This window comes from Scyliorhinus torazame, chromosome 11 (genome assembly GCF_047496885.1).
Source record: "Scyliorhinus torazame isolate Kashiwa2021f chromosome 11, sScyTor2.1, whole genome shotgun sequence".
In the NCBI taxonomy this organism is placed as follows: Eukaryota; Metazoa; Chordata; class Chondrichthyes; order Carcharhiniformes; family Scyliorhinidae; genus Scyliorhinus; species Scyliorhinus torazame.
In genome coordinates this window covers 108,525,680-108,543,363 of record NC_092717.1, presented here as the reverse complement: position 1 = coordinate 108,543,363, position 17,684 = coordinate 108,525,680, and the positions used below count along the sequence as shown (strand labels likewise).

At 49.0% G+C, this 17,684-nt stretch overlaps 1 protein-coding gene across 13 annotated transcripts in view; it reads left to right on the top strand.

Annotated features, from left to right (window-relative positions):
- Positions 1–17,684, top strand: part of sulf1 (sulfatase 1) — an 821,278-nt gene that overhangs the window by 708,242 nt on the left and 95,352 nt on the right. For all 13 annotated transcript variants that reach the window (XM_072467605.1, XM_072467606.1, XM_072467604.1 and 10 more), the window contains one exon: positions 14,470–14,599. In XM_072467605.1, the coding sequence (XP_072323706.1) occupies positions 14,470–14,599 (130 nt within the window). The remainder of the gene's footprint in view (positions 1–14,469; positions 14,600–17,684) is intronic.

Sequence of the window (17,684 nt, the reverse complement as noted above, 5' to 3'; positions counted from 1 at the left end):
TGGGTCCCTGGCACTGTGGGGCAGCAATGCTAGCCACTGTGCCATCCACCATGCTGCCACTTGCCTAATCATTTGCAAGAGAATAAAAGGTGATAATAGAAACAGAAATGCTGGAAATACTCAGCAGGGGAGGCAACGTTTGTGGGGAGAGAAACAAAGTTAATGTTTCAGGTCTGTGACCTTACAGCAGAAATCAGAAATCAAATGAAAGGCCATCAGTCTGAAATATACTCCCTCCACAGAAGCTGAACAGACCTGCTGAGCATTTTCTGTTCATTTTTTCCAAATTTCCAGTATCCACAGTTCTTTGCTGTTGTCATAAACAGCCCACCGGAGGCCATCAGTAATTGTCAGTGGGAATTCACTTCACACATTGGTTTCATTAAATGTTCCATACAGTAATGTTCTACTTTAGTTCCATGTTAGGTTAACCAACAACATAGGCACTGGCTGAGGAGGACGAGCAAAAGGCTGCCTTATGAGGAAAGGTTAAGCAGGTTGGGCCTAAATTCATTGGAGTTTAGAAGAATGAGATGTGATTATATTGAATAAGATTCTGAGGGAGCTTGATACGGTAGCTGCTGAAAGGAGGTTTACTCTTTTGGCGGAATTCAGAACAAGAGGGCACTATTTAAAAATAATGAATCTCCCATTTAATATGGGGATGAAGAGGAATTTCCTTTCCCTGGAGGACTGTTAGCAGTGGAAGCTGTGGCATTGAATATATTCAAGGCTCAGTTAGACAGTTTTTTTTTTATCTACAAGGGAGTCAAGGGTTATCGGAAACAGACAAGAAAGCGCAGTTAAGGCCACAACCAAATCAGTCATAATATTCTGAATTATGGAGTAGGCTCAATGGGACAAGTGCCTTACTTCTGTTCCTATTTCTTCTGATCATATGAAAATAAATTGGGACAAAAAGCTGCCATCAATCAGAAGGTTAACAAAGATTATCTTAACATCAATTGTTAGCCTTAATTTCCATTCGTGACAATTTGTACCAAACAATTTTAATTAATTTTATCATCACTTTCTTTTAAAATAATTTATGTGGGGGATTCTCTGCTCCACTGAGTCCTGATGCGGCGCAAATCTTATGTCGGGCAAACAAAATCTATGCATTCTCAACAGAAAGCACTTAACTGCTTTTGATGTTGTCAGGAGTTGTCAATTATAGCTAAATGTTTATAAACATTAGGTTCAAAGAAGACTACTTGAGATGCATTCAAGCATGAAAGGAAATTAAGCGACACAATCCAGACGCCTGGCTGTCCGGAAGTTATTACTCTGTCAATTGCAGCCTATTAAAAGCTTTTTCTCTTTGAAAGTGAATAGAAGCCTTGCAGATCAAAGGATCTGAGGGGGTTTAAAGTCTTGTGATGTGGTTTTGGTTTTCTATTAAGCTACAGCTGCTGCTTTCTACACCTCTCTCCTGGGTTGCCCTTTAGCTTCCGGGCAGGGCTGACCGGTGGGGGTTCTCTGATATGGGGGGTTCGCTGATATGTGGGGGTTCTCTGATATGAGGGGTTCTCTGATATGGGGGTTCTCTGATATGGGGGGTCTCTGATGAGGGGGTCTGGTAAGGCTCTCTCATTGGAGGTCTGAAGGGAACAGAATCCCTTGCGATTCCTGTCATGCATAGATTAGCATGGCTGGGGACAGTTAATCGCTTCTTGGTGCCGCTCCCGGCGCATGCACAAACCAGACGCGATTCATCGCTGGCCGGAGACACAGGGCTGGATTCTCCAATTTTGGGGCTATTTCCGGAGGATCCTCAGCATTTTACGTGGGAAAATTCGGCAAGGCCCCAGCACCGATCCTCCGGCGTTGAGGGGCTAGGAGCCATGCCACGTAAAACGCATGGCCATCCCGATATAAATGCCTGGAGAATTGCTGGGTCCATGGCCGTGCATGCGCCGTGACAACCTGCAGTGAAGTGCCGTACAGCATGGCACTAGCTGTGCGCTGACCTGACCTGCCAGATAGTGGTCCCCTGGCCACTCCCGGGACACCCCCCACTAGTCCCCCAAGCCCTCGCCGAAGCCCTCCTGGACAGCAGTATGGACCCCGCCCGTCTGTTGGCGGCGGTGGATACAGTCCGCAGCCACCACGCCGGGTTCCCGACCGCAGAGATCACACGCCAACCATGCGGCCGGAACTCGGCCCATCGGGGGCAGTGCATCGGTGGAGGGCCTTCAGGTAACATCCTTGGGCCATCCCAACGGCCTGCGGCATGCTCCTCGATGATGCCATTTTGGAGGGGGCGGAGCATCTGAAAACAGGCACCGCCCCCGATTCCATCGTAAAAAGGATTCTCCGCCCGATCATGTCATGTGAGAGTACCTTTCAGAAATGGGTGCTTAAGAAATGTACCTTTAAGAAATGGGTGTTTAAGAAATGTACCTTTAAGAAATGGGTGTTTATCAGTGATGTCAGAATGTGGGTGGAGCTGGGCTGTCTGTCAGCTTTTTACTTTCGTTTTAGGCTGTTTGCTGCAGGGTGTGTTTTAGTTTCGTTTTCAGAGCTGGATTGCTGCAGTCACAGCCAGAAGGTGTATTAGAGTCTCTCGCTGTAATCTAAAGACTGTAAATCGATCCTGGTGATTTAAAACTAATAACAGTAGTGACTTTAACCTGATGTCCTTCTGATAAAAGGTGTTTTAAGTCTTATGGATGTTAAAAGGAAAGCTGAAAGGATTACTTAGTGTTGTATTCTTTGGGGGTTGTATTTGAATTAATGGTTGCTCTGATGTTCACTGTATGTTTTAAAAAGGTTAACTTGAACATAGAATAAACATTGTTTTGCTTAAAAAAAACATTTCCCTTTCTGCTGTACCACAATTTAATAGTAATTTCAGTAATGTGTTCCTTCAGTTGCCAGTACTAATTCATTTCATTCACATTAGTCTGCTCTGCTGCAGCTATGGTGCTTTATTGTCACTGTTTAATCAAAAATATTCAGAAAGGCAAGAGAAATAACAGGAAATGTATTCAAACTATTTTAACTCTCCGTTAATAAATATAGAAGTGATGCTTTTGTTTATTCTCGTTCTGTTTTATTCTTTTCTTTAATTGTTTGCTTAGTTAGAATGAGTCCTCGTCAGTAATAATACAGGAAAACCTACTGTGAAGTGTGAGAATCATTCATTCTTTGCCAGCAGCAAAATTGAACCCATTCATTTTATCTTGTGTAATAGCTATCCTGATTCCTGCCTTATCTGTAACCATTTTAGCAACCTCACAAATCAAAGTATACATCTAAAGACTGGAGGCTTAAATCTGATCAGCTCTCGGTTTTCTGCAAGTTAACAAATTCCTCTGAGACTAACTGAGATTCACCATCTGAAAAGAGAGTTGAGCACTGATTAGAACCAGGCCCCAGGAAAGTAACACTAAGCCTTGGTCCCACCACTTTAATAGATATTGATTATTTTCCCTAGCCTTTGTGATTCCACATACTTTTCCTACCTGACGACCGGAGGCTACCTCTTGATACTTGCGCCAATTTTGGTAACATGGAGAAGGAATACATATATTTTACGGACAGAGAACTAATGATTACATCTGTGAGCTTGTAATACTGAAATTAGGACAATATGCATTAGTCAGCTGACATGTTTCCAGCAGATTACTTTGAAACTTAACTACATAACTTCAGCTGTGCAAACCTTGTGCAGAATCGTCCCCACTGCCTGCTATCGGCGACTATCATGGTGGGCTGGGGTGGACAATCCTGCAGAAAGTGTAAACTCCGTTGCCTGGTGGCGTGAATTGACGGTGGGAACTTGCAGTCCTGACTGTCATGGTGGGACAGCAGCGGATCACCATTCTTGCCAGAGAGTGTAGGGAAGTCTTTTTCCACCCATTATCAAGATTCGAATGAGCCCCCTACTGGAATTTTACCCCACCCCACCCCTGCTGGCAGGTTTTCACACCAGTCCAGAACACATCTGGACCAATATGGCACGCACATATAGAACATAGAACACACAGTGCAGAAGGAGGCCATTCGGCCCATCGAGTCTGCACCGTCCCACTTAAGCCCTCGCTTCCACCCTATCTCCGTAACCCAGTAACTCCTCCTATCCTTTTTGGACACAAAAGGCAATTTATCCTGGCCAATCCACCTTACCTGCACATCTTTGGACTGTGGGAGGAAACCGGAGCACCCGGAGGAAACCGACGCAGACACGGGGAGAACGTGCGGACTCTGCACAGACAGTGACCCAGTGGGGAATCGAACCTGGGACCCTGGAGCTGTGAAACAACTGTGCTAACCATATCAGGACTTAAATTGGATGGAGGCTTCGGGAAGCTTGCAGTCCTAAAGGAGTTGCAGGAGTCTCATGATGGTGTACCCAGGATTATCACATGGACCAGAAGATGGATGGAGCAATGATCAAGCAGACCATTGAGTGCCTGGATCAAACAGGACTTGGATCATCGAATATCTGGACCATCCTGGACCTGGACCATGGAGCAGCAGGTGATTGTTTGGATGAGGCATGTGAGCATGGCAATGGTCTGTGCTGCAATTGGAGGGTTGGCAAGAAGATGGAGAGGAGAGAAATGAAGAGGTGGTGTGGGTGTGGAAGCCTGGGGGAGAGCAGTTGAGGGTGTTAGGGGAACGAATGAGCGCATGAAGATGGGAAGGGCCATGGTGGATTGAGGGGAACTTACTGAGAGGTGGCAGGTAAGTGAGGGATGTGTGGGGAGGGGTTCAGAAGGAGGGAATTGGAGGGTTGGTAAGAAGATGGAGAGGAGAGAAATGAAGAGGTGGTGTGGGTGTGGAGGCCTGGGGGAGAGCAGTTGAGGTTGAGTGTGGTAGGGGAACGAATGAGCGCATGAAGATGGGAAGGGCCATGGTGGATTGAGGGGAACTTACTGAGAGGTGGCAGGTAAGTGAGGGATGTGTGGGGAGGGGTTCAGAAGGAGGGAATCTGTGGTGTCAACTGCTGAGAAATGGGGGGAAAACTGAAGGAATTAGTGATATGAAGGGAATGGCGAAGGTCAAAGGTGTCATAATATACACCAGTATATCATGGTGCAGACACACACTGATGGACCAATCAACACACACAACATCGCAGGTAATCACCAGTTAGAGCACAACGCACTATAAAGACAGGGGGCATCAGAGTTCCCGCTCATTCGAGCTGCAGCTAGCTAGGAAGACAGAGCTCACAGCCTGCAGCAAAGACATTCACCATGTGCTGAGTGCATCAACTGGTTAGGACAAGGCAAAGGTCTTTAGTTAAAGCTTGTGTCGTGTTAACCCACAGTCAGAATATGTTAAACAGTTAATGATTCAATAAAATAGTGTTGCACTATTTCAAGTGTTGCTGACCTGTATGTGTTCCACGGATCCAGAGCACCCAACACAATAAAAGGAGGCAGTAAAACTCAATACGGTGGGAGGGTGATGGTTCATTGATGTCAGACGAAGGGCCGCAAGGGTTATTTGAGTGTAGATCAAAGGACACATGGATTTGGGAGGTGGGTAGGACGAGAGTGGGCTTTTCCACAGCGACTGGCATGGGTTCTTCCGGAGGAGAGGACATGTGGACCTTAACCTTTATGGGACAAAGGGGTGAGAGGGCGAGCAGGATTCATGGTAACACTGGGAGGGTCAGTGGTTAAGGGATGGAGGGCAAAGTATAGTTGAAGAAGCTCTCAAAGTGCATTCTCACCAGCTTCTCAGAAGCTCGAGGTGGAGAAATGAAGATACACGATGGGAGTTGGTTCATCAACGTAGGGGGAGCTACAGATCAACCCAGCTGGAAACTGAGGGAGTACCTTGACATGTAGTCCCTACAGTGTAAAAGCATTTGAAATGAGGAACGTGTGAAGGGAAAGGGATCTGCTTCTATGGGAGGCTTCTCACACATGGCTCACAAGGGCTCTAGCAAAGATCTTTGTTTCCCTGTGCACACAGCCTAGGGAATCCCTTTGTAAAGAAGAAGGGCGCGCAGGCTTAACGACTAAGAATCACAATGAATCAATATCAGACCTCATTAAAGTACAAGTGTAGTCTATCAACAATAGTGTATCAACACCAAACAATGAAAGTACACCTGTGCTTCCCCCACATCCACAGCAGGGGCGGAGGCATCCTGCTGCCCTGTTATCCTTGCAGACTTTGGCAGACATACTCTGTCTTCTTGAGGCCTGGATGGCCCCAGCTTACTTTGTATCTCCTGCTCTGTTGCAGCTACATCCTTTGCGGTCATAGAGGCCGAAGCTGATGGGATCAAAGTGGCTTCTAAAGGGTCGCACACCCTCAGGGAGTGCTGCGTGGAGATCCCCGGGTGTCCGCTTGCCACCCCTCTCCACCTTGGGTGCCCAGGCATCCATCCCAGAATCATTAAGGAGAGGAGGCACCTGGATGAATGTCAAGAGGGCCTGTCTCCCTCTTGTGTAGCTACTGCAAAACCTCGCCATGGATACTGCGATGGAATGCAGGTCTGCACAGTCTCTGGCAGAAACTGGGCTTCATTAGATAAAGGTCTTCATGGCACCTGACACCCTTCTCCATGGGTACCTCAATGCACACATGTCGGTACCAGTTCATCAGGGAGCAGGCAGGCAACCTCCCCCACTTCATATGCCACTCTATTGAATGCAACTGATATCTCTGATGCATCTCAAGCATTCTGTCTAGGACCAGTCCCAAAGGGTCATCATCTAATTTGGATTTTGCAGGGGCCTCTTCCCCACCAGTCTTCTGAGTGCCAGTGAGCTTGGCTGACCATGCCTCTTCCTGTTGGGGGACACTAGAGTGTGGGACCCTGCGTGAACTAGTTCTCATACCCAGCGATGTGTGTGTCTCTGGGCTGACGGAGAGTGCAAGTGAGTGCTGTGAAAGCTCCAAAGATGCCATCTCATCTTCGCCCTCATCATCCTTCCTCCTCTCTGGGCTGGAGCTGGTGGTCGAGTCGGGTTCAGCGTCTGGCCTCACACTCATTTTGGTGGCATCTACATTGTGTGAAGAGAGTGACTGATTGCATGACCCTTGGATTTCTAGGTAGAGACATGAGGCGTGGTGCCTTACTGGATGGAAGCCAGGGGCTGGATTCTCTGCACCCCGACGCCGAAATCACAGCCGGCGTGGGGGCGGCAAATCCTTTTTCCCGCGAGGAATGGGGACCGGCGCCAGTTCCTCGATTCTGCGGGCCCCGAAAAGCGGCGTATTGTGGGCCCCTGACCGGCCAAAGTCCCGACGGCATGGAACTAATGTGCTCTAGCCGGTCGGGATACTCGCGTGTCGGCTGCGGACACAGCCCGAAGCCGCCCTAGTCAGTGGCGGGCCGATCGGAGGGCAGGGGGGGCCTTATGGCGGCTGGGTAATGTTTGTGTGGGTGTTGAGGGTCGGGCACGTGACCGATCGGGGGGTTTCCTTTTTGGGTCCAGCTCCGTGGTTCGAGTCTGCCATGGTGACCCGGACGTGCAGAGGCTCGTATCTGCAGCAAAAGCTGCGAGATCTACTCTGGGACCCTGCTAGCCCCCTGCAGGGCCAGGAATTAGTGGTCCTTTAATGCCAGTTTTTCTGGCAAGAAACTCTACCGTTTTGATGCCAGCGTGGAGACACAGTCCCAATAATGGAGAATCCAGTCCCAGGTGTCTAATGCACTATCTCCACCTGCCTGGTCCAGATCCTCTCCTCCCAGCTCGAATGGTAGCTGATGTGACCAAAGCTAGCGCTAAAGAGCCTGACAGTTGGAGTTGTTTATAAGCACACCACTTACCTCACACTCACTAGAGCCACAAAGATGCCTCAAAGAACAAAGAGAAAGCTGCCAGCCTCACCACGAAGAAACAGCTGGTGATCCGGAGCGGTGGGGGTCACTGGTGGGGCCTCTGCCCTGAGAGTGCCATAGAACCAGGAAGAGCTCTAAAGGCCACTGATCAGGTGTCCTCCGGTTGGGGTGAGGTCTGCTGATCACCTGTTTCCTCTGCAGTGGGGTAGCGCTTCTGGGTGCCTACAGCTGGTAGGCCCCTGATTGAGCTTGGACATGCCCATGATGAAACAGCTGGGTATGTGGGTCTCCAGAGGGGTGGCCTGCGTGGGCTCCCAGATGACCAGAGACCTGAGCATTCAAAAAAAAAAAATGTTATTAAAGGTTTTCACAAAATATCAATGACAAAATGAAAAAGGAACCCAACAGGGTTAAGTACAAAACACAGTCCAGAAATACAACCCTCCATACCCCCCTCCCCCTGTACATAAATAATAAATTAACATTAACCCCCCCCCCGACTTAATACAACAAGTATATACACTCCCTCAGACCCTCCAGTGTAAATAACAGAAACAAAAAATAATAAAGTGACCCCCCACCCCTCCCCCGAGTTGCTGCTGCCACTGACCAATGTCTACCGCTCCACCAGGAAGTCTAAGAACGGTTGCCACCGCCTAAAGAACCCTTGTACCGACCCTCTCAAGGCGGATTTCACCCTCTCCAACTTAATAAACCCCGCCATATCGTTGATCCAGGATTCCACGCTCGGGGGCCTCGCGTCCTTGCACTGAAGAAGAATCCTTTGCCGGGCTACCAGGGACGCAAAGGCCAGAATTCCGGTCTCTTTCGCCTCCTGCACTCCCGGCTCCTCTGCCACCCCAAATATTATGAGCCCTCAGCCCGGCTTGATCCTGGATACTACCACCCTCGACACACTCCTCGCTACGCCCTTCCAAAATTCCTCCAGCGCTGGGCATGCCTAGAACATATGGGTGTGATTTGCTGGGCTCCCTGAGCACCTAACACACCTGCCCTCACCCCCAAAAAACCGACTCATCCTTGTCCCAGTCATGTGTGCCCTGTGCAGCACCTTAAACTGTATGAGGCTGAGCCTCGCGTACGATGAGGAAGAGTTCACCCTCCCCAGGGCATCTGCCCACGTCCCTTCCTCAATTTCCTCTCCCAGCTCCTCCTCCCACTTACCTTTTACCTCCACCACCGAGGCCTCCTCCTCCTCCTGCATCACCTGGTAAGATTCCGAGATCTTCCCCACTCCCACCCACCCCCCCGAGAGCACCCTGTCCTGTACTGTGTGTGGCTGTAGCCGTGGGAATTCCGCCACCTGCCGTCTGGCAAGCGCCCTTACCTGTAAGCACTTGAAGGTGTTCCCCGGGGGCAGCCCGTACTTCTCCTCCAGCTCACCCAGGCTCGTGAACTTCCCGTCCACAAACAGGTCCCCCAACCTTCGTATCCCTGCCCTGTGCCACCCCGCAAACCCTCCACCTGTTCTTCCTGGGGCGAACCGGTGGTTCCCCCGTAATGGGGTCTCTGCCGAGGCCCCCACTTCCCCCCCTGTGCTGCCTCCACTACCCCAAAATTTTGAGGGCAGCCACCACCACCGGTCTCGTGGTATACCTCCTTGGAGGGAGCGGCAGTGGCGCCGTTGCCAGCGCCCCCAGACTCGTGTCCACACAAGACGTCGTCTCCAGCCTATTCCATGCAGCCCCCTCCCCCTCCAGCACCCACTTGCGCACCATCGTCGCATTGGCGGCCCAGTAGTATCCACAGAGGTTGGGCAGCGCCAGCCCCCCCCCCCCCCCCCCCCCTATCTCTACTCCGCTCCAGGAACACCCTTCTCACCCTCGGAGACCCTCGCGCCAACCCCATTACACTCCTGTTAAACAGCCTGAAAAAAGCCTTCCGGACCTGAGCATTCAAAGGATACAGGCAGCACTTGGCAGTGTGAGCAGCCAGGAACCTGAGTAGCACCAAAGGGATGTGTTTAAAAGACAGGCTGCAGCAACGGCAGCCAAGGCAGGCCACCCTGATCCCAGAGGGGAAACCCCAAGTTCACACACTTGACACCAAATCACTCCCCGCTACTGTCCCCAACCTGAGCAGCCACCCCCCCCCCCGGTAAGCCTGACAATCTTTGAAGGTTTTGCAGTGTTTTATTAACCTCCCGCTACCTCTCTGCATCCATGGCGGACAGGTCGCGCTTGTAAATACTTGCACCAATTTGCGCCCGTGAGATTTCTGTCCAAGAGGGTGGAACATTGCGGACGGGTGGAACATGAAGTATCCAAGCGCTAATGATATTGAAATTCATGCAAATGACGGTTTTGCATGGATTCGCTGGCACGGTGTGCAAACCTCGATATCGCCACCAGAGAGGGACTGCAGCATGGTGTCGGAATCAGCGCTGGGCGCAAACCTTGACATTTGGATCACCCGATCGCGATTCGCGTTTCCGACATCTTCCAGGTCCAGAAGCCAATTAAAATGTTCTGCAACACCGCAGCACCTAACCATAATGAATTCTTCCCTGAATGTGCACATTCAGGAAATCATCTGGAAAGGAATAATTTGATTAGAGATAGTCAACACGGTTTTGTGAAGGGTAGGTCGTGCCTCACAAACCTTATTGAGTTCTTTGAGAAGGTGACCAAACAGGTGGATGAGGGTAAAGCAGTTGATGTGGTGTATATGGATTTCAGTAAAGTGTTTGATAAGGTTCCCCATGGTAGGCTACTGCAGAAAATACGGAGGCATGGGTTTCAGGGTGATTTAGCAGTTTGGATCAGAAATTGGCTAGCTGGAAGAAGACAAAGGGTGGTGGTTGATGGGAAATGTTCAGACTGGAGTCCAGTTACTAGTGGTGTAGCACAAGGATCTGTTTTGGGGCCACTGCTGTTTGTCATTTTTATAAATGACCTGGAGGAGGGCGTAGAAGGATGGGTGAATAAATTTGCAGATGACACTAAAGTCGGTGGAGTTGTGGACAGTGCGGAAGGATGTTACAAGTTACGGAGGGACACAGATAAGCTGCAGCGCTGGGCTGAGAGGTGGCAAATGGAGTTTAATGCAGAAAAGTGTGAGGTGATGCATTTTGGAAGGAATAACAGGAAGACTGAGTACTGGGCTAATGGTAAGATTCTTGGCAGTGTGGATGAGCAGAGAGATCTCGGTGTCCATGTACATAGATCCCTGAAAGTTACCACCCAGGTTGAGAGGGTTGTTAAGAAGGTGTACGGTGTGTTAGCTTTTATTGGTAGAGGGATTGAGTTTCGGAGGTCATGTTGCAGCTGTACAAAACTCTGGTGCGGCCGCATTTGGAGTATTGCGGGCAACTCTGGTCGCCGCATTATAGGAAGGATGTGGAAGCATTGGAAAGGGTGCAGAGGAGATTTACCAGGATGTTGCCTAGTATGGAGGGAAGATCTTATGAGGAAAGGCTGAGGGACTTGAGGCTGTTTTCGTTAGGGAGAAGAAGGTTAAGAGGTGACTTAATTGAGGCATACAAGATGATCAGAGGATTGGATAGGGTGGACAGTGAGAGCCTTTTTCCTCGGATGGTGATGTCTAGCACGAGGGGACATACCTTTAAATTGAGGGGAGATAGATATAAGACAGATGTCAGAGGTAGGTTCTTTACTCAGAGAGTAGTAAGGGCGTGGAATGCCCTGCCTGCAACAGTAGTGGACTCGCCAACACTAAGGACATTCAAATGGTCATTGGATAGACATATGGACAATAAGGGAATAGTGTAAATGGGCTTTAGAGGCTATCATTAGGGGCTGTTTAGCACAGGGCTAAATCGCTGGCTTTGAAAGCAGACCAAGGCAGGCCAGCAGCACGGTTCAATTCCCATACCAGCCTCCCCGAACAGGCGCCGGAATGTGGCGACTAGGGACATTTCACAGTAACTTCATTTGAAGCCTACTTGTGACAATAAGCGAATTTCATTTCATTTAATTTTCATTTAGAGTGGTTTCACAGGTCAACGCAACATCGAGGGCCGAAGGGCCTGTACTGCACTGTAATATTCTATGTTCTATGAGTAACGTAGGCAAGTTTATTTATTTTGCATTAGAACCAAAGCTAACAGTCCAGCTTGTCTTAGAAAGCCAAGGGGCAGGATTCTCCTCCGGCGGGATGCTCCGTTTTGCCGGCGCCCGGGGGTTTCCCGACGGCGTGGGGCTGCCCCACAATGGGAAATCCCATTGACTGACCGGTGTAATGGAGAATCCCGCCGGTAGGTCAGGGCGGAAATGTGGCGCGGGGGGGGGGGGGAGAATCCAGCCCGAGGTCTCTGGATCCCTAACCTACATTACCAGCCCCCTCTTTGCGTAGCCCTCAAAGCCTTAGACAGACACCCAGAATTTGCATGTTTGGGCTGACCTCCCAGTATCTCCGACATGAGGCCAAGATAGCTGTTTCTGGGCTCCAATTTAATATCTGTTCCTTCTGGTTTAATCTCACTAAAACTACTGCTAAAGGAAACTAAAACGGCCCAGTGTAGCAAGTGAAATAGGGGATAAACTGGAAGGGAGCATTCAATAATTCCTCATTTTATTTGAAACAAATGAGACCCTGGGTAAACCCCAGAAATTTCTGAAAACACTTAGAAGGTCAGGCAGCATCTGGAGAGAGAACAAATGAGTGAATGGGTTCGAATCTCTGGCCGTGTTGGGCTCTCGTTTAAGCGCAACATGGCCGAAGAGTCCCAGGAGAGGCCCCCAGCAAGCCTCCTGGCAGGCTCCACGCGTCCCGGATTTCTCCGAAGTCCCGCGATTCGGAGTTGTAATCGCGCCCCATTGTTGAATGACGCTCGCAGAAGTATGTCGTAAACCTCATGCACGGGATCCAGCCACCTCCCGCGATTCCTTGGCCTCCCCAGCAAGGCTGCAAACGTGGTACAGGCGGAATGGCACCTGGGGGGTCTCACGGGCCACCGGAGACCTCCAGGTGCTCATGGAATGTGCAGGGTGGCCCCCTAGCCCTCCCCTGGAATGCGGGCGCCTTGACGCTGCCTAGCCGGCCCAGACGGCAATGCCAAACTGGCAGGAGCACTGCCTGCTTGCCAGGGTGGCAGTGCAAGGGTGCCTGAGTGCCAGGGTAGCACTGCCAAGGGTCAGGGGGCAAGGGAGGCCATGCCCATGAAATTAGAGTGGAGGGGGTGTTTGAAGGGTGGGGGAGTGCAGGGTAGGTAAGTAGGGGCCTCCAGGAGGTTGGGTGGGTGATTGATGGGGGTCCTAGAAGAAAGGGGGTACTTTAAGAGGGCTTTTGGGGAGCCTGAAGAGGGGGTAACCCCAGGAACCCAATAGCGGGGTGTCCTCACTTATGGGGGTATGGGATAGTGTCCATGTGTATGGGTGGTGACATTCCCCATGGGTGGAGGGTGTTGGGGGTCCACAAGCTCACTTAGAGATCGGGGCACCCTTTCAAAATGGTGACCCGATCTCTAAGTTCAGCTCCCCAGTGCTAATTTCTCGATGCACTATTTGTCGATGTACTATTTGTCAATGTATTCTGTCGATTATTCTTTTTGTCTCCTATGTATGTACTGTGTACATTCCTTGGCCGCAAAAAAATACTTTTCACTGTACCTCGGTAAATGTGACAACAAATCAATCAATAAAAAAAATTCTAAGTGTTGGCTAAACCGATGAGAAACTCCCCAGGACCCCAAAAAGTGACTAAGTGTCATTGAATAGCGGTGGGAACTACATTCCCTGAAAAACCCGCCACAAATTAAATTTGAAATATTTTGGGAGAATCAGGCCCCAAGTTTCAGCTCATTGACCTTTATCAGAACAGAAAAAAGTTAAAAAACATAGCAAGTTTGAAGCAAGTACTGAGACAAGGAAAAGGGGGAAGGATGGAGAGATGAGAGAAAGGATGATGGTGCAAGGCAAGAAGAGAAGATAATGGTATATATAAAGAAACAAAAGATGGGTCTGAATGAGGGAAAATGGAATTAGCAGAATTATCATCAACAGCTGGCATTCAAAGGGAATGAAGGCAGAGGTCATGGTCTAAAATTGTTGAACTCAATGTTGAGGCTGTATGACTGTAAAGCGCCTCATCAAAAGATGAAGTGCTGTTTCTCGTGCTCTTAGTGGGCTTCATTGGAACACTGCAGGAGGTTGAGGAAAGAGAGGACAGAATGGGACTGAGAATTAAAATGACAGGCGATCAGAAGCTTTGGATCATGCTTGCAGACCGCAAGCAACCACACAATCTGCATTTGGTTTCCTCACTTTCCAGGAGACTCCATTGTGAACAGTGAGTTCAGTATAGAGGATTGACAGAACTGATCACTGTTCCATCTGGAAGGAGTGTCTGAGATCCTGCATACTGATGGGGGAGAAGGTAACAGGGCAGGTGTTTCATTTCCTGCATTTGTATGGGAATGTGCCTTGGGAAAGGGAGGGGGGTGTTGGGGATGATAAAGCAGTGGACCAGCGTGTCTTGGAGAAATTGAACCTTTTGGAGTGCTGCGTAATGAAGGGTGAAAAATTGCTGTGATGTTTGTTGTTAAACATTCCTTTGCAGGCAAACATAAATATGGCTTTTGAGGAAACCTCATAAATCTTCAGTCATCAGTGTCTGAAAGCAAGCAGTTGAAATCACATTGGAGTAAATGGGCAGTGTTCCTAGAATACGGAGTGTAAAAAACTACATATTCTTCCAGTTTACCAGAAAACTTTGTTGCTCCTGTTTTCCAGCAAATTGCTCCGTAAGAAAGAAGAGGGAACCGGTGATGCCCAACAAACCAATTACCTACCTAAATATGAAAGAGTAAAAGAGGTTTGCCAACAGGCAAAGTACCAGACAGCCTGTGAACAACCTGGGCAGGTAAATGAGCACATCCACGTTTAACCATAAATTAGCTATTAATTCTACTGCTTAATACTAGCAACAAACTAAATGTATTAAGTTGCATTGAAAAGCCCAAACATGACCGACTAGCTGTAAGAAATGAGGTGAAGAAGGTCAGCCATTATCTACATCAATGGTCGAATTCAATTTGTTGACCTCTTTTGAAGCTGTGCTGTTTCATGTCAGTTACTCGGTGATAACATTAGTTGTCCAGCTATTGTTTGCCAATTTGTCAAAGTTTGAAGTTGTTTAACGCAGATAAATTAACTACAAAGGACAGATTGTAAACTTAATTATAGCTGCAATCACTCTATTCTATTGCTGCCAATCCCCAAAGCTCAGATATTGCAGAGCCTGTAAGCAGTAATACACCCATGAGCCTACAGGGACTGGAAGATCTGATGTAAAACAATATTCCACCAGCAAAAATGTAATTGTGTGGTATTCTTTGAGAATGGTTCCTATGAGAATTTTTATTTTTCCCTTGATAAACTTCAACATATATTCTAGGTTGATATGTCAGTGCAAAACTATGGCAAGGATTCATTTATTTTGGTACCTTTATCTTTCCCAGGTTAGCTGAAAGCCTTGCTGTCTGCCAGTTACGGTGGATATCAAGATTCTGTAGTGCTCAATGAAAGAAAACAGGGAGATTTCCCATTGCCTGGGCCAACATTCCTCCCTCAACTGACCCATATATTCAACACACACAGGAAGCTGGTTCTATGGGGTGGCTAAAAAGTCGGTGGTGGGAGGGTCACTGTTCCTCTACTTTCCCTGTTTGTCTCCTATTTGGCAGCCCACACATATTCTGAGTATTAACCAGGCATAATCGGATTGTTCAAATCAACATCTGGGGCGTGATTCTCCGACCCCCCGCCGGGTCGGAGAATCGCCGGGGGCTGGCGTGAATCCCGCCCCTGCCGGTTGCCGAATTCTCCGGCACCGGAGATTCGGCGGGGGCGGGAATCGCGCCGGTTGGCGGGGCCCCCCCCCACCATTCTCCGGCCCGGATGGGTCGAAGTCCCGCCGCTAAAATGCCTGTCCTGCCGGCGTAGATTAAACCACCTACCTTACCGGCGGGACAAGGCGGCGCGGGCGGGCTCCGGGGTCCTGGGGGGGGGGGGGGGCGCGAGGCGATCTGGCCCCAGGGGGTGCCCCCACGGTGGCCTGGCCCGCAATCGGGGCCTACCGATCCGCGGGCGGGCCTGTGCCGTGGGGGCACTCTTTCCCTTCCGCCTTCGCCACGGTCTCCACCATGGCGGAGGCGGAAGAGACTCCTTCCACTGCGCATGCGCGGGAATGCCGTCAGCGGCCGCTAACGTTCCCGCTCATGCGCCGCCCGAAGATGTCATTTCCGCGCCAGCTGGCGGGGCACCAAAGGCCATTTCCGCCAGCTGGCGGGACAGAAATTCGTCCGGCGCGGGCCGAGCCCCTTAAGGTTGGGGCTCGGCCCCCCCAAGATGCGGAGCATTCCGCACCTTTGGGGCGGCGCGATGCCCGACTGATTTACGCCGTTTTGGGCGCCAGTCGGCGGACATCGCGCCGATACCGGAGAATTTCGCCCCACATTCTTCAAGAGCGGGATTGTTAACTCTTTTATAAACGTTTTCAATTTCATGTCAGAAAGCTATATCGGTGCCGAATTCGCATCTACCTGGAGCTCAGCATGGTGCTCGTCATTTCAGCATGAATTGAAGGTGTAATGAATAATGGTTTTGAGTGTAAATTACGTTAACGGAATGTGTTGTTCTAAGCCACATAGATGTCCAAAGTAATGGGCTATTTACTTCAAGAATTTAGAACTGTCACAATTCAGTTTTGTTGATGTATTTGTAAAGATATATCCAATCCTCTTAATCTTTAGGTCAGTTGTTTTTCACACTCTATTTAAACAATGCTTATCTTTTGATTGTCAGATATTCTGATATTATTTCTGTCAGTCTTGTTTGACTTACGCTATTTAAGCCAGTCTGTTAATGACCCTGTGCTTTCCCATGCCCTTTTTATTTCTTTTTTTCTTTTTCATTGATTTACTTCCCTTTTGAACATTCTTACAGATACTGTTTCCATGACGATTTCTGGCTGGGTGTTCATTTTTCTAACACCCCTTTGTGCGAAAATACTTCTTCCCTCTATTCTATTAGTGATCACCTTACATGTATGCATTCTCGTTACTGACATGTCAACCACTGAATGGTTTTCCTCCATTTACCATATAACTTTAAACACTTCTTAGATTTTCTATTATCCTTCTCTGTTTGAATGAAAAGATCAGTTTCTCCAGTCTCTCCTCACAGTTAAATTCTTGCATCTTGGTCTCACCTTAATGAATCTCATCTGTACCCTCTCTTTGAGTTCTGTTCCAAATTGGGCGGCACGGTAGCACAGTGGGTAGCATTGTTGCTTCACAGCGCCAGGGTCCCAGGTTCGATTCCCAGCTTGGGTCACTGTCTGTGCGGAGTCTGCACGTTCTCCACGTATCTGCATGGGTTTCCTCCGGGTGCTCCAGTTTCCTCCCACAAGATGTGGGAGATGTGCTGCTAGGTAATTTGGACATTCTTAATTCTCCCTCCGTGTACCCGAACAATGTGGCGACTAGGGGCTTTTCACGGTAACTTCATTGCAGTGTTAATTAAGCCTACTTGTGACAATAAAGATTATTATTATAGGTCTCCAGAGCTATGCATAATGTTCAAACTGCAGCCAAGCCAATGATTTATTTTTCTGAAATAAATTTAGAGTACCCAATTCAATTTTTTCCAATTAAGGGGCAATTTAGTGAGGCCAATCCACCTAGCCTGCACATCTTTGGCTTGTGGGGTAAAACCCATGCAAACACGGGGAGAATGTGCAAACTCCACACGGTCAGTGACCCGGGGCTGGGATTGAACCTGGGACCTTGGCGCCGTGAGGCAACAATGTTAACCACTGCTCCACCGTGCTGCCCAAGCCAGTGATTTCTAATGTTTCGGCATTACCTTCTCTGCTTTTGGAGCCTCCCTGAAATCGGCAATAATCTCCTCCAAATTCTGGTGGGAAAGTTTACTAACCAACAGCT